Source organism: Rhinoderma darwinii, chromosome 3, assembly GCF_050947455.1.
Source record: "Rhinoderma darwinii isolate aRhiDar2 chromosome 3, aRhiDar2.hap1, whole genome shotgun sequence".
Lineage (NCBI taxonomy): Eukaryota > Metazoa > Chordata > Amphibia > Anura > Rhinodermatidae > Rhinoderma > Rhinoderma darwinii.
In genome coordinates, this window is record NC_134689.1 from 14433934 (window position 1) to 14456779 (window position 22846).

Consider the following 22846-nt stretch of genomic DNA (forward strand, 5'->3'; position numbering starts at 1 on the left):
CGGGAGCCAATAGGCCCTCACCCCAACAGTCCCACATACCGGGGGGGACCTATAGTATAAACGATATATAATAATCAGGGGTCCTGGTACAGATTCTACATCTGGGTTCAGGAGCTTCAAGTAAAAGGATTTTTATTCTGGACTGAAATCTTAAAGGTAGACCTTTTAATATGGCCATCAATGCTTGAATGGGAGGTCGGACCACCAGGATCCCTGCGATCATCAGTGATTTGAGCTGAGCTGCAGTACCAGGTACAGATGAGGCGACATGCCTGGATAAACATTAAAGGGGCAGCATCAATCGCTTGCTTGTTTATTCAGGCACATCCGTATGTGGTACCGCAGCACAGTCCCATTCATTGATGATTGGTGGGGGCTTCCAGGGTCAGACTCCCACCCATGAAACATTGATGGCCTATCTGCAGGATTGCCCTCAATGTGTTCTGCCTAGGAAACCCCAGGCGATGACGTCATGCTGGGAATGGACTGATCATGTAGATCTGCTAGCAGAGGTCAGGATACAAATACAAATCATTGCGCAAAACTGAATTCCAATACTAGAAGCCGAAAACCTGACTTCCTCATTATCCAATATCAGGAAGTGAAACCTAAGACCGTTTATAAAATAACCGTCAGTGGAAGACCATATGGCGGACTGCGTGGGAGAGACGGAGGACTGCCCAGTTCAATGTACACCTGTAAGTCGGGGCTCATAATTTATCTCTCTTGGTGCTCCACTGCAAACAGAAATGTGCTTTATAGAATTAGAATTACTCTAGGATGCCTGCAGGTGTCACTGTTGCAACTTAAAGCAACAGCACGTTCCTTTTTTAAATGTCCCTGCGACAGAAAAATTTATTTTGAACTGTTTTAGGTGCCTATGGGATCAAATATGCATCGAATACGGAGAATTTATCTGAACACTGTGCAGTAAATTTGCCTGATGATGTATATACAATACACAAAAAGGAACAAAAAGCATAGATGAGCCTGAGAATGTACTTGTATGTTGGAGGGGGTCTGGAGGAATACCTGGTCTGAGATCACAGACTTCACCGATGTGATCTCCTCACATGTATCGATCACATATCAGATCATTTTAAGTGCACTTCCCCTTTAAGGCAACATATGGAGATATCGGTAATAGATTTAGGCCATTTTTTCTTTGTATTTGTGCATCAGCTTTTACCAACGTCCTCACCCTTTACACACGTCACTCTGTTCTTAGACACGGTATATACGAAATAGGACTTTAATATAGGATTTACCTCTAGAAGTCTCACATATAGGTCAAAAACAATCAGTGTCATTTACAGGACAGAAACAATCTACGAGTTCAGAGCCGGATGAAGCGATGATCGGTCACATGACTAACGGGACTCTTCTCACGAGCCAGTCCGGCAGTGCTAGTAATTCTGTACCCGCAAACTAAAGCCGTACATGTAGCGCCATACAGCACTGCCGACAATAGGACCATTGATTACCTTTTAATTAAAAGGGGCGGTCACAATAAGACAGGCCATATAAACAATGAAACATCAGCTGATGCCTGTGGGTTTGGCTCCCGAAACCGTCAGCGGTTATTATTAACTGAAAAGCTGCGCCCTCTGCAGGGGAGATTTTGTATTGCAGTACATGGCTGAGTCTACCTCTAGAAATCCTAATAGGTCTAGGTTGTTGTCGTGCGCTCTGTTCCAATCTGTGGCCTTCATTTCCGTTGTTCTGCTCAGTCATCGGAGCAAAAAAAAATAAATGAAAATGACGGCAACGACTGATCTGCCGCATGACGGACCCCAATTGACTAAAATGTTTTTATGTCATTTTACAGGACAAAATAGCGGAGTGTCCAATGCAGATGTGAACAGAGCCTAAAAGCGTCAGTCCAGTTGGACTGACATCGGGCGTGGATAGACGCTCCTGCACGCTGGGCGGTACAATTCTAATGAATAGAACCCGTGCACTCCGGCCATTATATGGGCCACGGCAACCGTTCTGCTCGGCGTACAGGAGCATCTCCCCACCCCCAGCTCGGGTGGTAGAGTACAACTAAACTAGCACGTTAAATCATTTTTTCCTTTAGGGTTTGTTCACCCAGGTCAGGAATTTCACAGGTAATTCCAGCCGCTCCAAGTTGTGGTGGCAGAATCGTCACTGCGGAAAACAGAGCTGAAAATAAAAGCCAATATTCACCTTTACTGGCGATGCCATGATGACGCGTCCCCCTAGTCCCCATGCAGCCCGGCCTCCTGTGATGTCGCTGCAGGAGTCACATGGGATGAAACGTCATATCAGGAGGCCGGGCTGCACGGTGAACAAGGAGCCGTCGCTATGGCACCGCCCGGGGGTAAGTATAGACTTTATTTTTTCAGATTTGCGGGTTTTGCTGATAAATCAAATTTTTTCTGCCAAAATTTGCTATTTGTTGCGATTTTTACCTCCCCATTGAACTCATTGGGGTAAAACTGCCTCAGAAGTGCAGCGATTCCGCAGCATAAATTAACCACAGGTCAATTTCTGAACGTAATTTTTGTTCAAGTCTCATCCACTTTGTTGCCACTGTAATACGCTGCGGATTTTCCGCGATGAAATCCATTGCAGGAAAAACACTGCTAATCCGTCTAGTGTAATTATACCCTAAAAAGGGGTCAGCTCATACTTTTAGGGTATATTCACACATAGCGGTTGAGTTGAGGTACTAGGCCGCATGATTTTCATTGGTTAAACGTGTAAAATAAACGTCTTTCACCTATAAAAAAAAAAAATGGGAGTGGCTAATCCCGCATCGCAAATCCGCGACAAAACTATGTGCGAATATACCCCAATACGAGAGTCGCAGTGGCGATCAGCTGGTCACTATGGGTACAGATCCTGAGACCCCTGGAGGTGAAGTGTAGCATTACATGAGGCCATTCAAACTAGCTGCTCTCCTCACTGGCTTATAGGGGGGTGTCCTGTGCGGAAATCCCCCCCTCCATAAAACCCTAATAGGTTATCGAGTCTGGGAAAGCCGAACAACTGTAATTTTGGTTGTCACCCAACAGACGTGTCATTTTCTCAGTTACTTTCAAAAACATCGATACTTTTGTAAGACCTCCAGGCCTTTAAGTTGCAGATCTTGAGCATCGTTCCCAGCTGAATTCCTGGTCCCATTTCAAAGGTCCGAGGAAAATTGGTCCCTTGCTTCCTCTCATAAATTGCATGCATAGTCTGTTCCCATTTTACAGGGGAGACCAGCTGCTTGGCCAGGAGGTCCTCGATAGCGGAGGCATGTCGGTACCGCTTCCCGTCTACGTTACAATACACATTTACCAGCGGCTGCTTGAAGTTCAGGGTCTTCAGAAGGTCCCGTAAAGGTTGTACAGCGGGTTCCATTAGAGGAGTGTGAAAGGCACCGCTGACCGGCAATAACTTAGTCCGAGCAAAGGAGAACTTTTTAGAATTCTTTTGCAGGAAATGAATGGCCTGGAAGAAGCGGAACAAAAAGTTATTATTTGGGAAAGTGTAACTGCAGAATACGAGATATTGGCCACGATTAAAGGGGTATTCCGATGAGACTTATAGCATATCTACTGTCTATGGGAGGTACTGAAATAGCAGCGTGAGCGGCGAAAGGAGGGTCATGAGGGCTCAATTTTCATGAAGTAGGACCCCCCCCCCCACACTCTTATCAGATATCCTAGATACACAAACCTGCAGTTTTCATCCAAAACCTTCATAGAAACAAAATCCACCTAGACGGGGGCTACAGCTGCAATGTCTGTACAATATCATTGGGGCCCCTTTACATTGTGCAATATAACAAAGTGGCCCAAGGACAGATCACTCAAATTCTGGATGAATGGATGTGGCATGGGCATCAGAGACTGCCCAGAAATTGAATACCGCAGGTAAGTCAAATTTCAGGGGTGGAAAACACACATGTAATATCCTGGAAAGACAAGGCATTCTTAAGGAATATATCCACCCGACCACCATTTTGCAGTTTATATACAGGTATATTATTAATTAAAAGTGGAGTCACTGTGTACATACATTACATGACTTATCCTGTACTGATCCTGAGTTACATCCTGTATTATACTCCAGAGCTGCACTCACTATTCTGCTGGTGGAGTCACTGTGTACATACATTACATTACTTATCCTATACTGATCCTGATTTACATCCTGTATTATACTCCAGAGCTGCACTCTCTATTCTGCTGGTGGAGTCACTGTGTACACACATTACATTACTTATCCTGAGTTACATCCTGTATTATACTCCAGAGCTGCACTCTCTATTCTGATGGTGGAGTTACTGTGTACATACATTACATTACTTATCCTGTACTGATCCCGAGTTACATCCTGTATTATACTCCAGAGCTGCACGCACTATTCTGCTGGTGGAGTCACTGTGTACATACATTACTTACCCTGTACTGATCCTGAGTTACATCCTGTATTATACTCCAGAGCTGCACTCCCTATTCTGCTGGTGGAGTCACTGTGTACATACATTACTTATCCTGTACTGATCCGGAGTTACATCCTGTATTATACTCCAGAGCTGCACGCGCTATTCTGCTGGTGGAGTCACTGTGTACATACATTACATTACTTATCCTGTACTGGTCCTGAGTTACATCCTGTATTATACTCCAGAGCTGCACTCGCTATTCTGCTGGTGGAATCACTGTATACATACATTACATTACTTATCCTGTACTGGTCCTGAGTTACATACTGTATTATACTCCAGAGCTGCACTCACTATTCTGCTGGTGGAGTCACTGTATACATACATGATATTACTTATCCTGTACTGATCCTGAGTTACATCCTGTATTATACTCCAGAGCTGCACTCACTATTCTGCTGGTGGAGTCACTGTGTACATACATTACTCATCCTGTACTGATTCCGAGTTATATCCTGTGTTATACTTCGGAGCTGCAATTACAAATCTAATGGTAGTTATTGGAAACAGTCAGCAAGCTTGTTGCCAGACACATTCCAAACAGCTGAGCTCCAATAATACAGGGGGTCGGTCAGTTAGTTTTTCCTACATCAGAATACTATACAGTGCATGATGTAAAGGGACATTTTCCAGACCGCAAATCCCCAAAGCAAGTTCTGTGCAGACCGTGACCCAACAAGGCATGCCGGAAGATTTCAGACGTGAAGTCTGCAGAACTGTGAACTCCGCTCTGAAGCATAACACAGGCTGTAAAAAGCGAAGTAATACAGAGTGACACATTTTATGGTGGATAATTCTGTAGGCAACTGTTAAATGGTGTTCAGACCTGTGTATACCATTCCCCGGATTCGCTCTCTGCAGCCAGCCCCGTGTTCATATAACCAAGGAGGTAAATAAATGGCGCCATCTTGTTCAGAATCTCACCTCCATATGTCCTGCGATGACTCTGCCATCCGGGAACAGGAAATTTGCTATCTTACAGACCGGATCGGCTATGCCCAACGTCTTGCAGTGCTCCTCAGCTTCAGCACAGGCCAAGTGATACTTCGTTTTAGAAGTCCCAATCACGGAAAGCATCGCACTTGGCACAGCGTCAGACGCCTCCTGCATGGCCTCCGCTCGAACTTTTACTGCATACAGAGCTGCAATAAAGAACACTCCAACTGTGACGATACCACTTTATTTTAGTTTTAGAGATACTCAAGATACGATGCCCATAGCCTTAAAGTGGCTGCGTGGATTAAATAACCCCTTTCCATATACATGTAATAAGAGGGGGGGGGGGGGGTACACTGCTCTGCGGAACTGTGTGACTGCCAATAGCTTCCCCCGGCGAGATCAGCAGCATTTGGGAAAGGGCCGATCCAGTAGGGGCAACCCCTGTAAATGCCCTATTGCTTCCTCACCCTGGCATATATGGTTAGGGCTTCATGACGTTGAGGTAAGATTGTCGCAATACCACAACGCGACCGCAATGTTTCCCTACAGACAAAAATTTGCAAGCGACGTCGTCGGAATTCTTCGACACCTTTCCCCATAGGGAGACAAAATCGTGACACCGTTTCGGTAATCGCACAGTTTTCCCAGTGACGTGTCGCACCAGCGTACGTATGTTTGATCTTAAATCATCAAGGACACTGGCGCATGGCTCGTTACAGTGTATCAGCGCAAAAAAAGCCTGGAGTAATCGATTCTCTCTCATTTGCAACTATTTTTTTTCCTTAAAGGAATAAAACCGGCACAACTCTGCTTTTGCATCTTCTTACCTTCTGTAAAATCCAAAGCACCAGCGAAAACAAGAGAAGCAAACTCGCCCACACTGAATCCGGCCGTCACCACGCAATTCTCCACGGCCTGAAGACGAGGATAGAACGGATTAATAACGACTTTCATGGTTTTTACACATTATGCCATGGCCGCTGAGCCCCATTTATCAAAACGACCTTGTTGCCCATAGCAACCAATCACTTTGCAGCTTTCATTTTCCAGACTAGTTTAAGATATAAAAGCTGAATTCTGATTGGTTGCTATTTTCTCTATTCGTGTAGATACATGATGCCCTATATAAAACACCCCAACCCTTACACAAAGGTATCAGCCAATTCAGTATCCACCGTAGTAATTTACTAAGCGCTTTTTTAGAGGGAAGGCTACAAGACGACGACTTCTGCGAGTATTTATAAACGACAGGGGCGGCCAAGTGACAAAACGGCCCATAACCTAAGTTTTTATCATAAGTGCGTGACATTCTGAATAGCAAAGGTCTGCACCCCTGATACATCTGAGGTAGAAAATACTTGGATTGTCTTTTCTTAGAAGTCTGCAATGTGATGTTCCTCTGTTACTCCTCCTGGAAATGTATTTTATATATATATATATATATATATATATATATATATATATATATATATATATATATATATATAAAATAAATTAATAGATTTACTGTCGTTTACACCAGAAACTGGAGTAAATTATAGCAGAAATTTACGACCGCTCGGAGCGGCCATGTTTTTACTTTAATGCGCACAAACAGCACAAGATGCAACTAATATATTAAGAGGTGTGGATCTCTTAATAAATTACTCGCATCTTGTGAAACACCAGTTCTTAGTACATCTGGCACTTTGTGTTTTAATTCCTCACTTCTTTAAAGATCTCTGTTTGCTGGCAGTGAATAAAAACAACTTCTTTTTTTTTTTATATCCAGAGGCTAAACACCATTCTAATCATGTCAAACAGGTGTAAGTCTCGATACAATGGATCAGAGATATTACGAGCCGCGTACCTATTTGAGCGGCAAACAAGGTTTTCATTCACTGAAAGCAAGTGGATATCTTAAAAACTCAGAAATAGATACATAAGTTGTAGCTCCATTCAAGAGGACCTGTCACCTCTCCTGACATAACGTGTCTGCTTTAGTAAATAATCTCACTCCCATTAAATGATTCTGCTGCATTATCGCTTAGAACTCGGTGTTGTGCCATTCCTCTGTTAATCCTCTTAGAAATTTACTACTAGATAACTGAGTGTTACCAGTCGAGGGGTGCGTCCCTACACAGACTGACAGTCCAATCAGTGCTGACAGAGTGACACGGTGTAGAGATGCACCTCCTCGACAAGGGGAATGGTAACATCCAGTTGTTACTTTATTCATACATTTCCAGGAAGAATAACGGAGGGACGGTACAACGCAGCGTTCTAAGAAAATATGCTCGAGTTGTAGTCTTTTTAACCACTGGAGAGTCACGGGTTTGAGACCACTGGTGTAAAGGGCAGGTAGCTGAGGGAGAAACTTACTTCAGGATCTTCATCACCAAGTTTCTCCGCAGCGGCCAAGGAAGTGATGAACGTTGCCGGTTGGCAGTGCACGGTCTTATTCAGCATCTCCGCTGGGCCATTGAGGCAGAGATCCAGCAGGTCATAACCCAGCACTTTGTGGGCAGTTAGGAACATAGCTCTGACGTTGGGGTACTTTAAGAGTCCGCTGCCCATGCCCACCTGCTGACTGCCCTGTCCCGGGAACAGGACCACCGAGCTGTCAGATGGCAATCTGGTGGGCTCACGCTTTTCTACATCTTCTCTGTCCACCTCTGCCCCCTCCAGTAAACTGACTACATCCTCCTGTCTCACACTGCTCCTATCAATATTAGATGCCCATCTCTGGCACTGGGAAGCCTTATGCCCATTATACAGTAACCTCCTATAGATACATGACCTAAGAAGTAAGGCGCCCCCCATGCCTGCTGGTGAGACCCCTGTCTCCTTCCTAAAGGGAGCCGGTGATAGATAACATGTGATTACACAAGCTGAACTCCAACACGTGGGTCACCCTAGCTTCTCAAGGACACTTCCGGGTGCGCTGTGCACCGCCAAAGGCTTCACCCTGGAAACATCACCACAACACAAACGTTCCGCGATACTATATTACTTATTCGTGACAAAATTGTAACGAATTTCCAGTTGAAATAGGAGTTTATGTGACTGCTAATTATATTGAAACTTGTGATAATTATATTGAAAATTGTGACTAGTAACAAGGTAATTTTTTGGTTTTGCCCTAAATAAAGATGGCCGATGAGTGCATCTTCCCTTCCTCTAGTCTCCGCCCCCTAGTCAGCTGATCAGCGAACTCCTTAGCAAATAGAGTGTGTCCCCTGCAGTGGTGACAGTAGCAGAGCAGCAGAGGTGAGTGCTTCTACTTAATCCCTTCTTATTTTTAGGTTTATGATGTGATTATTGTAAGTTATTTTCACAATTGCATACAAGAACTTGCTGATCTAGCCAGCAGACATTGCTGGGACTTGTAGTTCTTCAGTCACTGGAGTGCAGCAACTTGTTAGGTGGTGCTCATGGCCAATTTCTACTTTATATTGCAATTAAATGCACAGACCTATAAGCTGCTGGGTCACGAAATCTGAAAGTAGGAAATAATAATAATAATGCAAAAAAAAAAACTCCAAAAATGTTATTTAAAAAAAAACTTTTTTTTTTTTTTTTTTTTACAATTTGTTCTCCCCCCCCCCCCCCCCCCCCCCAAATAAAAAATAAGATAGTAGCGTCCATGTAAATTGTGCTGTTGCCTTGTGGAACATCTTCCCTCTGTTTTATGTTGCCCTGCTACGGCAAATACAAACACTTGGGTGTCACTTGCCTGGGACCCCCCTATATTACCCTCTGCAGAGAACCAGTCCAGGTGGCATTACCGATCCAGATGGCACTTTGATTTGAATGGGCACCATGTAATGCTTTATTTCCCCTGCAGCAGTGGTCTGCAACCTGTGGTGAAACTACAACTCCCAGCATGCCCTGAAAGACTCTGGCACCCCTGTATTTAGCTCGTCATTGGGCGAAGGAAACCATTGTAATAAAAAAAAAAAAAAAGTTTGTTAAAACTATTACTTACAAAACAATTTTTTATTTTTTTTTTTAAATTAAGCAAATTTTACATTTTATTTTATTTATATTATTCTGTGAATTTTAAATTTCATTTAATTAAGAAAAAACTATATTTCCCACTCTTATTACTGTGCACGTTTTACACTGAAGAATGCGCCGCGCCCGCAATAAATTGTAAACGCCTTCATCTTACACAAAGTAAACTAATAGGCCGTCCCATGGCAGTCAGGGAGAAGTTGAATAAGCGGTTACTATGGAGTGCCACGATAATGATCTATAACTGACACTGTGGGAATAAACCGCATGTGTCTATTTATACAGCAAACAGTCGAGGAGGGGGAGTTTTCGGCTTTAACCCCTTCAGGACTGAGCCTTTTTTTGGCCTTGAGGATGAAGCCGATTTGTTCAAATCTGACGTGTCACTTTATGTGGTAGTAACTTGGGAATGCTTTTACCTATCCAAGTGATTCTGAGATTTTCTCGTGACATATTGTACTTTATGTTAGTGGAATGTTTGCATCGTTTTTTGGACATCCTTTTATTTTTCTAGGACGTTACGAGGGTCAGAACTTTAGCAGCAATTTCTCATTTTCAAGAAAATTTCAAAAGGCCATTTTTTACAGGGACCAGTTCAGTTCTGAGGTGGTTTTGAGGGCCTTATATATTAGAAAGACCCCATAAATCACCCCATTCTGAAAACTGCACCCCTCAAGGTATTCAAAACAGCATTCAGAAAGTTTCTTAACCCTTTAGGCGTTTCACATGTAGAGGTCGAAAATTACAATTTCATTTTTTTTTTTGCCGAAACTCATTTGTAATACATTTTTTTTCTGTAACACAAAAAGTTTTACCAGAGAAACGCAACTCAATATTTATTGCCCAGATACTGCAGTTTTTAGAAATATCCCACATGTGGCCCTAGTGCGGTAATGGACTGAAGCACCGGCCTCTGAAGCCAAGGAGCACCTAGTGGATTTTGGGTCCTTCTTTTTATTAGACTATATTTTAGGCACCATGTCAGGTTTGAAGAGGTCTTGTGGGGCCAAAACAGTGGAAACCCCTCAAAAGTGACCCCATTTGGGAAAATCAACTTATCTAGGGGTATAGTGGCCATTTAGACCACTTTTGCAGAATTTCTTAGAATTAGGCCGTGGAAATGAATATCAACGTTTTTTCCAATAAAATGTCGAGTTTCTTCATTTTCATAAAGGAGAAAAAGCCGCCCAACATTTGTAAAGCAATTTCTCCCGAGTACGGCTATACCCCACGTGGTCATCAAAGATTTTCATTAGAAATTAATTAACCCTTTCAGGACTGATCAATTTTTCGCCTTTTCACTCCCCGCCTTCCAAAAGCCATAACTTTTTTTTTTTTTTTTTTCGTCAAGAGCGGTGTGAGGGCTTATGTTTTGTGGGAGGAGTTGTAGTTTCTATTGACACCATATAATGTACTGGTAAACTTAAAAAAAAAATTATTTGCGGGCTGAAATTGGAAAAAACTGCGATTCCTCCATTGTTGTTTGGGTTTTGTTTTTTACACCTTTCACCGTGCGGTAAAAACGACAAGTTAAATTTATTCTACGATTACGGTGATGCCAAATATATATATAGATTTTTTTTTTTTTTATGTTTTACTGCTTTTACAAAAAAAATGTTGTTTTTGTTTTGCTTCACCACCTTCCGAGAGCCATTATTTTTTTGGAGAGCTAAGGTGATAAAAAAAGTATTGCAGTATATTGTTACTTTGACAGGCTTCTGTAACAGCGCTATCGCTGCTTCTGTCCGTTAGTCCCGGGTGTCCGTTGTAATACACAGCTGACACCCGCAGCATATGGAGCGGGCTCAGCACGTGAGCCCGCTCCATACATTACCCCCCCCCGTGCTATTACGTCATGGTGCGCGAAGGGGTTAATGCACAGCGCATGGTGAAAATTGCAATTTTGACAGTGACGTAATGGGAAGCCGGAAGCTGGTCCTCATAGGCTTCCGTACATGGCAGACCCAGAGGCTCTGGTTGCCATGCTGACCATCGGCAGCCCCCGAAATCGCATTGTGGGGGCTGCCGATCTGCTACAAACCCCTTAGATGCGGCGATCGCAATCGATCGCCGCATCTAAGGGGTTAATTGCCAAAATCAGCGACCAGGACAGACACCCTGTACAGTTAACTGTTATTCTAGTGCATACATATCTGCACGTCAGGGTGCGCAAAGTAACTGCTTGCCTGGACGTGCAGTTACCTCGAAGGGGTTAAATAGTTAACAACATTTTAAAAATTTTTTTAGAAAAAAATATTCCAAGAAACTTTCTCTAGGCCACGTTCTTTCCCATTAAAATCAATAGGGAGAAGCTGCAGTCATTTTCTGGATCTCTCCCCAGAATGTTTCTGATCGCTGTATTGTAGGGAGTTGCTACTTCAGTAATTCCCTAACAACATAAGTCGGTTCAGAGGGCACAAACGTCCTGAGCAGACACGGGGTGTAGATACTGGAGTGTAATCTGCTCGTGACCGCAAACACCCAAAAAACATGGCTGCTGATACGAGATAACTCTAGACTGGTGGGTGTGACAGGCGGCGTTCATGGGATTATCTTAAAGATGAAAGAAAATTCTTCTTGTATATAAAGGGCTGATGTGGGCGGCGCACGCCCCTCGTCAGACTGGAATCTAACCACACAATAGCTGACATCATGGAGGGAAGACTCCGAACGGACCTCCCAGCAGCCAGTGTGGCGTCAGCAGTTCTGCTCCGTCTAATATAAGGGCGCGTTCGCACGGCTTTTCCATCCCTGTTTATGTTTTTGGATACAAAAATGGGAACCGATCATATTCGAGATTTCTATGACCAGCGCCAAAGTGTTTGAGGGTTCTTGAAAACCCGGTGATAGACCGTTGATTGTGGCCTTGTTTGGAGAGGGTGGGGCTTAGGCCGATTCCGCGCGACCGGTCCTGTATATCCCGTCCTTTGGCCACATTTTAGCGTTTGTATTGATCTATATTCACACGTAGAGTAATTGCTGCAAATTAAAGTGGCAGCAAAGGGGATGAGATTTAACATTTCATGACCTGCGGTGCAGATTTTGTACATTCGCATGTCCCCTCATGCAACGTGTGTTGCAAATTTTCCCCATTGAAGGTAAAGATCTGCATCAAATACTAAGGCCGGGTTCCCGCGTAGCGTAAACGCTGTGGAATTTCCGCAACGGAATTGTGTGCGGAAATTCCGCAACATTTACAGTAGCAGCAAAATGGATGAAATTCAGAAAATCTCATGCCCGCGCTGCGGGAAAAAAAGTGCTGCAAAAACGTTAATTTTTTTTTTTTTCCAACAGTACAATGCCTTCCTGGGCTCCCGCCATCGGCCTTACTATTCTGCCCCATGTGGGTGGAATACTCGGAGGACTCATTACCCGTAAGGAGGTCAAAACGTGGTACACCACCCTGGTAAAACCATCATGGCGCCCTCCTAACTGGATGTTTGCACCAGTGTGGACAGCCTTATATACATCCATGGGGTATGTAATACAAGAATGACAGAATTGAAAGTTGGTTTACGTGCTGCCCTTGCGCACAGATGCTCATTAGATTTTGTTCACACAGGCAAATTCGTCCTGTATTTCCTGTCAAACGACGACGCGTAAATTGACTGCCTCGGCAAAGAAGTGCAGGACACTTCTATACATTATATGCGGGACACTTATATACATTATATGCAGGACACTTATATACATTATATGCAGGACACTTCTATACATTATATGCGGGACACTTATATACATTATATGCAGGGCACTCATATATATTATATGCGGGACACTTCTATACATTATATGCAGGACACTTATATACATTATATGCGGGACACTTATATACATTATATGCGGGACACTTATATACATTATATGCAGGACACTTATATACATTATATGCGGGACACTTCTATACATTATATGCGGGACACTTCTATACATTATATGCAGGACACTTCTATACATTATATGCAGGACACTTCTATACATTATATGCGGGACACTTCTATACATTATATGCGGGACACTTCTATACATTATATGCGGGACACTTCTATACATTATATGCGGGACACTTCTATACATTATATGCGGGACACTTCTATACATTATATGCGGGACACTTCTATACATTATATGCGGGACACTTCTATACATTATATGCGGGACACTTATATACATTATATGCGGGACACTTATATACATTATATGCGGGACACTTATATACATTATATGCGGGACACTTATATACATTATATGCGGGACACATATATACATTATATGCGGGACACTTATATACATTATATGCGGGACACTTATATACATTATATGCGGGACACTTATATACATTATATGCGGGACACTTATATACATTATATGCAGGACACTTATATACATTATATGCGGGACACTTCTATACATTATATGCGGGACACTTCTATACATTATATGCGGGACACTTCTATACATTATATGCGGGACACTTATATACATTATATGCGGGACACTTATATACATTATATGCGGGACACTTATATACATTATATGCGGGACACTTATATACATTATATGCGGGACACTTATATACATTATATGCGGGACACTTATATACATTATATGCGGGACACTTATATACATTATATGCGGGACACTTATATACATTATATGCGGGACACTTATATACATTATATGCGGGACACTTATATACATTACATGCGGGACACTTATATACATTACATGCGGGACACTTCTATACATTATATGCGGGACACTTCTTTGCAACGTAATTTGAGCTGTTCTTCATTGAACTCAATGAAGAGCAGCTCAAGATTACAGGCGTCAAAGACGCCTCGCATAATACGAGGAGCTGCTTTTACGGCTGAAACGAGGCAGCTGTTTTCTCCTGAAAACAGTCTGTCATTTCAGCCGTAAAAGCCAGCTAGCGTGTGAACATACCCTTAGGTTATGTTCACACAGAGTTTTTTGACGTGGAAACCGCACCGCAAAACTCGGCAAAAACGGCCCTAAAATGCCTCCCATTGATTTCAATGGGAGGCGGAGGTGTATTTTTCCCGCGAGCGGTAAAACCACCTCGCGGAGGAAAAAGAAGCGACATGCCCTATCTTCAGGCGTTTACGCCTCTGACCTCGATTGACATCAATGGGATGCAGAGATAGCGTATGTCGCAGCGTTTTATGCCCGCGGCGCTCAATGGCCGCGGGCGAAAAACGCAGCGAAAATTGGCGTGCAGGGAGAGGAAAATCTGCCTCAAACTTCCAAACAGAATTTTGAGGCAGAAATTCCGCCTGCATAAAACTGTGTGTGAATATAGCCTTAAAGTGACACCCTGGCAACAAATACACTGATAACCCCGGTGTCAAGCACCGCCCCTCAGGCCCTGTTCTGGGCATAACACAGTGAATCGGTTCTAAGTGGAGTATTATTTTAATGCGGATCTGTCCTCATATAATGTTCTCCAGTCCAGCATAGTCGGGGCACAGGTCTGCTCTACGATTAGACCAAACCGCACCAAAAACATTGTGCCATTTGGCTAAAAGCAGCTAGAAAATAATACAGCGAACTCTTCGTTAAGTCCTCTGCATTCATAAGGGCAGCGCTCCCCCCGCCTCTCCCGATCAGTGGTGATTGTGGCAGGAGGAGGAGGGGGGATTGCTCATTTTTGTTAAATACATCAGATTCATAACCATGAGTCCGGTGTATTTTTTTTCGATCGCTGCTTTATCCCAACGGCACAACATTATGTTGTGCCGTTTGGGCTAATGGGAGAGTGGACCGGTCCTCACACTCTGCTGCCCTTACATAGGGGGCAAAGTCTGATGACCGATCCGTTTTAAGGTTTTTTTTCTAACTTAGTGGTGACCCGTTCCAAAGTGGCCTGCCCCAGAAACGGGTTCCCCGTAAGCGTTGCCACCATTTATGTTATTGTTGTTTTGTTTTTTTATACATATAGTTATGGTTCATACCTGATCTATAAAGAGTTAGGTGGCTTCACAGAAGACGCTATGGTTCCATTAGGACTGTATGCTGCACAGCTGGCACTTAACTGGGCCTGGACACCCATTTTTTTTGGCGCCCACAAACTTGGTTGGGTAAGTGATGCTGTATATATAATATTAATGGATAAATTATTGTCTTGTTGGGTTTGTTTTTTTTTGTCCAGATTAGAAAACAAACATTCTAGAAAATGTTCCAGAAACAGCGCCACTATTGTCCATAGGCTGCGGATGGTATTGCAATTCAGTTTTATTCACTTTAAATGGGGATGATCAAGTGTCATTGGCAGTTTAACCTCTTGTATGCCATAATCCATGCCGATTGCAGCACGGAAACAAAGGAAGAGGGCTTCATTTGTCACCTCTGCGATGTGATCAACAAGGTTTCCATTTTATATAGGCAGCCTGGGACTTAATTAAGGCCCCCCAAGTGTTTTCATGGAACAATGACTGTCAAAGGGGTTTTTCTAAGACATTTATGGCATTTTCACACGATATGCCGTAAGTGTCCCACCTCTGGAACCCGCACCTATCTTTAGAATGGGGTCCCCTGATCTCCGTCCTGCTTTTTACCGCTCCCGTAGCTCTGCGGCCACTGTCTGACGAGGTGGTCGGGAGTATTGGAAACAGCCTAGCTCGTCGTGCTACGCTTTTTTTGACCCTTCCTTCCACCTCTATGGGAGTTACAGAAATAGCATATCTAAGCTGTTTCTGTACTCCTGACTACCACGAGTCAGTGGCCAGAAAGAAGTAGGATGGGGGTCAGGGGGCCCTGCTCTAGAGATGGTTGTGGGACCCACCTCTGGGACCAGCACCTATCGGACATTTAGGATATGCCATAAATGTCCATGATGGTAAACCCCTTTAAAGGGTAACTAAACGTTCAAAAATCTTTTGACATTGAATTGGTGGAGTTTGAGCACTGGGACTCCCACCGGTCGCTAAAACAAAGCAGCAGAAGCGCTCGGGTGAGCGCTGTGCCGCTTCATTCCTGATCGACTTTCCTCGGATCAGCGTATGAGTCCGTACACTGCTCGCTCGGCTTTTTGAGGAAAGCGGATCAGAAACTAAGCGGCACAACGCTCACCTGAGCTCTTCTGCCTCTTTGTTTTAGCGACCGGTGGGGGGGGGTCTCACTGCTCGGACCCCCATTGATCAAAACTTCTGACATCACCATGACGTCAAACATTTTTTAAAAGTTTATTTCCCGTATGGGGCGATGACAACAAATCATTCTGTTGTCTGTAGAGGAATTGTTGCCATAGTCCAATGGGTGTCGCTATAACAATCAGAATGTGACCACATGAGCACAGGTAAATTGGGCAATAATATGTAGTATGAGTCATTTCTATGTTTTTGGTGGAGCTCCCCTTTAATTATTTTTTTTTCCCTCTGTACAGGGATTTATTGAAATCACCTCTCTCACTGGTACAGTTGTCCTTACAACCACGTCCTGGTATCCTATAAGCAAGACGGCCGCCTACCTGATGTTCCCGTACATTGCCTGGTTGTCACTGGCCTCTACCCTGAACTACGTCATCTGGAGGGACAATAAGGACAAATCTGAATGAGAAGGAACAAGATGGAGAATGAAGTTATATTTTTGGGTTTTGAACCTGTAACTTTTTTGCATTACGACTTGTCACACCAGCAGAACACTAATAATGTGACCATGCCCGGGCGTGACGATGTCGCCTTATAACTTACGGTGCCTTAGTCATATGTCCAGTTCTTCATGGCAAATAAAAGACCTAATAATGTCCTCCTGTTTTATCTGCTTCTTGAGGAAATTGCGTATCTTGTTGTGTTACATAAATGTGTGTGTTGTGTAAGCAATGAAGTGGATTCGCCTCCCCGGTCACATGGTGCGTCCTGCGCTGCGTCCTGAGGAGTCGTGTGGCGACTTGTGTGACTGAATAGGACTTACTTTAAGGCCATGGTCACGCAGGGCCTACAAGTCCACAGCATATCCCCTATGGAACCCACAAGGATTTCCGGACGAAAAACCGTGCCAAATTGTGGTGCAGTTTTTCGGGCGGACTCTCCGCTGCGGAAAACACATCGGTTGAAATCTCATCCAATCTGCCGCTACTGTATTACGCTGTGGCTTTTCCGGAACGAAATCCGTTGATGAAAATCTGCAGTGTTTACGCTACATGTGAACGTGTCCTAAAGCTGCCGGTACACACCAGATCACTATTGGAGGATCCCGCTAAAATCTAATGTGCATGGCGGCCTCTATATTGCCTCACATTAAATGTAGGGGGATGAGGATCAGACATGCTGGATATCAACTAGCGGGCACGGCTATCTCCGTGACTCTTACAGGAATTTACGCGCTGCCATCTCCATACATTTTCTGATCGGAATGTGGCGGTGGCCGCCTCAACCGGCAAGGGGGGGGGGGGTTCGGTAAACCCCATTGTTGAGGTAAATGTGGGTCTTGGCTCTGGGACACTGACCTATCACATTTGTGGCATATTCCATTGATAAGACAAATGTCTGAGGTGGTAATACCCCTTTAATCATCCAAATCTGACAGTAATAACTAAAAGAAGGGTCTGCAAACCGGAAGCAGCAAAGGCCAAATGAGCGGACACGTAAAAGTTGAGAATTCGGCCTCCATCGTAATATCCACTGCCCCTCCCCCTGTATAATTATACAGTACAATGTGCACAGCCGGAGAATCCTGCTTCTAGGTGTAGTCGGTTTCTAACCTTATTTATACACAATGACCTCCGGTTGCTGAACCGGTCCTGTGGGTGGTGTAGTCCCTCGTTGTTTTTTTTTATTGATGGACTACGTCCAACCAGTCAAACGTGATCATAAACATGTGCGAGAAAAATGTTTAAACACATCAGAATTTTCCCAAATGATGGGGAAAATTTGAACAGCTCGGTGGTCAGCACTGTCGTAGGACCGGTGTCCTGGATCCGATCTGACCACGGCCTGCAGGGAGTTTGTATGTTCTCTCCGTGTTTGCGTTGGTTTCTCTGGTTTCCTTCAACATTTCAAATACAGATAGAGAACCTAAAGGTCGTCCGGTTATTTTGTGCCCACTCATCTCCTTCACTCGCACCTAAAAACACCACAACAAAAAAAAAAAGGACAAACTACGCAATGTGTATAAGTAGCCTTAGGCTGGGTTCCCACGGGACTGATACGCTGCGTAAAACTCACGCAGCGTGTCCGACATGGAACCCGCAAGCGATTCCGTCCATAATAGTTTTTCCGGACAGCAATTCCGCCTCGGAAGAAAGCCGTTCATACCCCTCCCCCCTCCGATGTCCGCTCCAACCTCCCTGGATGACGTTGCAGGCCATGTGACGCTGCAGCCTGTGATTGGCTGCAGCAGTCACATGGGATGCAAGTCATCCCAGGAGGCCAGACTGCAGGAAGGAGGGCATTCTTGGTAAGTATGATTTTTTATTTTTTTTTTTTTCTTCCGGCGTTGCGATTTTTGCGGCCCAACGCTTGGCTTTCTGTTTTGCGGGAACTTAATAGGGAAAACCCGCGACGGAAAATAAAAAACGCAGCAGAAGTTGACATTCTGCAGAATTAAATTTCACACCGCAGGTCAATTTATTAACGTTTACGCTGCGTTTTTTCCCCGCAGGATAGGCATGACATTACTAAATCTCATCCACTTTGCGGCTACTGTAAACGCTGCAGAATTTCCGCACACAATTTTGTCGCGTTTACGCTACATGGGAACCCGGCCTTAGGGTAAAGGCCATTTTACAAGGGTCAATGATAAGGTAAACTACTGTTCATATGAAACGCTCGTTCCCAATCATTGCGTAAACAGGACATCGATCAGCTGATGAACGGGGAAACGTTCGATCATCGGCTGATTGTATGGTCTATGCCGCATTAAAAATAATGATTGTCGGCAGCACATCTTGGTGTGTAAACAGAGACGTGCTGCCGACATTATGGGGACGAGCGCTCGTATTAACAAGCGCTCGTCCCCATACATACCCGATCATTGCTCCTTGTGAAAGGAGCAAGTGAGCGCCGATCAACAAGCTGCCTTGTTGATCAGCGTTCATTTTCCTAGCCCGGGGCCGTGTATGGCTGGGTTCCCACAGTGCAGATTTCGCCTGCATTTTTTAAGCCAAAACCAGAAATGGATCCAGGAGAGGAGACCTATGAGGCCTATATTTCTTTTGTTTAGCTGCTCTTCCTGGTTTTGGTTAAAAAAAACAATACATGCAAATCTGCACTGTAGGAACACAGCCTTAATAGGAGCTTTAGATGTGGTGTCACGGACACACAAGAGCCGCTGTTAGCAGAGCCGTCAGACCAGCACACTGACAGAAGCTGCAGAACGCCGCATCTATGTACAGTGGATACGTAGAAGCTGCAGAATGCCGCATCTATGTACAGTGGATACGTAGAAGCTGCAGAACGCCACATCTATGTACAGTGGATACGTAGAAGCTGCAGAACGCCACATCTATGTACAGTGGATACGTAGAAGCTGCAGAACGCCGCATCTATGTACAGTGGATATGTAGAAGCTGCAGAACGCCACATCTATGTACAGTGGATACGTAGAAGCTGCAGAACGCCGCATCTATGTACAGTGGATACGTAGAAGCTGCAGAACGCCACATCTATGTCCAGTGGATACGTAGAAGCTGCAGAACGCCGCATCTATGTACAGTGGATACGTAGAAGCTGCAGAACGCCACATCTATGTACAGTGGATACGTAGAAGCTGCAGAACGCCGCATATATGTACAGTGGATACGTAGAAGCTGCAGAACGCCACATATATGTACAGTGGATACGTAGAAGCTGCAGAACAGAAACAAAGCAGCATTTTTAATTAATATAAGAAAAGCGCTTAGTATCACAATATACATACTCTACATTAAAAAAAAAACACCAAGGTTTCCTTAGCCAATAAATCTCCAATTGTCCCCTTTAAAATGTCTCTTGACTGTCTAAACATGAGCCTGCGAGTTCAGATAACACATCATAATATCCTGATCAGTCATGCCAAATGACAAACTCAGCTCTGCTACATCTGCATGCAGGCAAATACATAAAAAAAAAAATAAAAAAAATAAACTTCACCTAAGTTGTTCTTAAATGATTGCACTCACATTCCTAGAGGGCGATTACATAACATCACTGCCTTATAACGGGGAGGGTAACACACTGTGAATTGGTTGTGTAAAACCAACCCCAACCCCACATAGTGTTTTGTAACTTCTACTAAGTGGGTGGGATAAGGGAGTCAGGATAAATGTATGGCGAAAAGGAAACCGCAAGCATAAAGTAACTAGATGAATAGCTGCTTGTTGATGCTTTCCCTTCCTTTTAACTTTTTACTATTCTGCATATTAATCTAACAATTTTTTTTTATTTTTTTTTAACTTTTAGCAAATCATTGACCGCTCAGTCGTTCTTTTGCAATTTTCAGAATCACAACAAACTGCAGCGGTTTTTACAGCAATGACACAGGTTTGCGGCGATTATGAACCGTGACGAAAACCATGAAAAACACGACTCGTGTAAATAGTACACCCTTATGCAACTTCCTAGAAAAAAAAGTTATACAACATTGGCTCCACTGCGCCATCTGGTGGCAACACAAACCTATTACATCCGAGGAATTTTCTAATGTAAAACCACAGACCAAGCATCTGAAATAATGTAGATGTGGGCGCTGCACAACAAGCAGGGTTGCCGGCGTAGCAGCTATGGGGTCCAGCAACTAAGGGGGCCCCATCTCTGCTCAAATGTGAGGTGCAGTTAATAGGCGAGAGTTGGAAATTGGTGATCAAAGAATGGAGGAAAAACTGTGGAAACAACGGCATCCATCACCCATAGATTATTATGGTATACATTAAATGTATAAGTCATGAAAATACAAGACCATGGCGTATACGTTTAATGGATGCCTGTGATGCATGCCATACAGCGGCATATGTGACCTATATGCACCCGCTAAAAATAAAAAATTGTACACCATGCAGTATACATAATTGTACAGGATTCTGCACAGTAATGTTCTACGTCATTCCTATCAGCTATCTGTTGCCACCACTAGGGGGCAGATGTTTATGCAGTTGAATACAGCGCCAATCAACCTGAATAAGTGAAGGATACAGATTGCCCCCTAGTGGTGGCAATAGGCAGCCACAATTTTAAAGGGGAATTTCCAACTGAAACATTTAGGGTTTTTGCCCAGGATATGTCATAAACGTGTTAGACGAGAGTCCCACCTCTGGAACCCACACGGTCTTGAGCTATCGGATAGGGAAGGAGAACCCGGACAAGGAAAAATAAGAATTTTTTAGACACGGGAAACTTAGACGGTTTTGCTCTGAATTACGTATCACAGGACGAGCTTGTACTGAAAGCGCACAAGTATTATTTTTTTTAATCTAATATTGCACTAATTCACGTGTATTATTAAAATAATGAAAACTTCAAAGCGCTCAAGATCCTCATATGGGAAGCCTCCGCCGTTTGTGCTGCAGACCAAATATTCCTTTTAGGCCTTATTCAGATAAACGTAGAATACGTCTGTGTGACGGCTGTTAAAACAACGGACGCATGTATTTCAATGGAGCCGTTCAGTTTCAACGGACATGTGAAGGGTCCGTTGAAAAATAGAACTTGTCCTATGGGCATCAGTGACCACGGGACCCGCCCGGGGGCACCTCGAACATGAAAAATGCCCGGTTTCCCCACGTTCGTGTGAATCTGGCCTTCGTGAAATCAGATGACCTTATCACTTTATGCCGTGTTAGGGCCTGTTCACACTGAGTTTTTTTGCAGGCAGAAAAATCTGCTTCAAAATCCCTTCAGAAATGTTGTGGCAGATTCTTACTTGCCGCGGTTTTTGCCAAGTTTTTTGGCCACGGCCACTGAGTGCCGCAGGCAAGAAAACTCAGCGAAAAACACTTATTCTGCTTCCCGTTGATTTAAATTGGAGGGCAGAGGCAGAACCGCTGGTAGAAGGAGCACATCGCTTTTCTTTTCCCCGCAAGCGGCTAAAACGGAGTTGGAAAAGACCACCACCGCCTGCTATTGAATTCAATAGGAGGCGGTTTCAGGGCCTTACAGAAAGTGGAGCTGCATCCCGGTCACGGTCCCTACCAGCCTGCTAGCTCACATTACAGCGCTCCCGGTGGGGGGGCCGTATACTTGCACAGTGCAGTCTGCTGTAGTCATAAGAAACAAAAAAGTGTCCGGATGTCCCTGCTGTCACGTGACCTTATCGGTCGCCCTTTCTGGGAGAGTTGAGTGACAACGGTCCCGACACTGCAGCTGTAGACAGGCCAACCTTCCCAGATTCCTGAATGGCAATTCTGCCTATTTAATGCAGCGATACACAGGGGTGTATTACTGTATAACTTGGCGGAGCTGTAATGTCGGCCATATTAACGACCAGTCAGCTTTACCCGGTATGGATAGAAGATAA

The 22846-nt window shown here is 44.0% G+C and overlaps 2 protein-coding genes across 2 annotated transcripts; one reads left to right on the plus strand and one right to left on the minus strand.

Moving 5' to 3' along the window:
- Positions 1 to 1238: 1238 nt before the first annotated feature.
- MCAT (malonyl-CoA-acyl carrier protein transacylase) lies at positions 1239 to 8325 on the minus strand. Its single transcript, XM_075855982.1, has 4 exons — positions 7763 to 8325; positions 6229 to 6316; positions 5387 to 5604; positions 1239 to 3462 (listed from the first exon to the last, which is right to left on the minus strand). The coding sequence occupies exons 1-4, from the start codon at positions 8201 to 8203 to the stop codon at positions 3055 to 3057; spliced, it is 1155 nt and encodes a 384-aa protein (XP_075712097.1). The 5' UTR covers positions 8204 to 8325; the 3' UTR covers positions 1239 to 3054.
- A 220-nt stretch (positions 8326 to 8545) lies between these two features.
- TSPO (translocator protein) lies at positions 8546 to 17164 on the plus strand. Its single transcript, XM_075859824.1, has 4 exons — positions 8546 to 8650; positions 12692 to 12874; positions 15360 to 15498; positions 16803 to 17164. Exons 2-4 carry the CDS (start codon positions 12696 to 12698, stop codon positions 16971 to 16973), a joined length of 489 nt encoding a protein of 162 aa, XP_075715939.1. The 5' UTR covers positions 8546 to 8650; positions 12692 to 12695; the 3' UTR covers positions 16974 to 17164.
- Positions 17165 to 22846: the final 5682 nt, after the last annotated feature.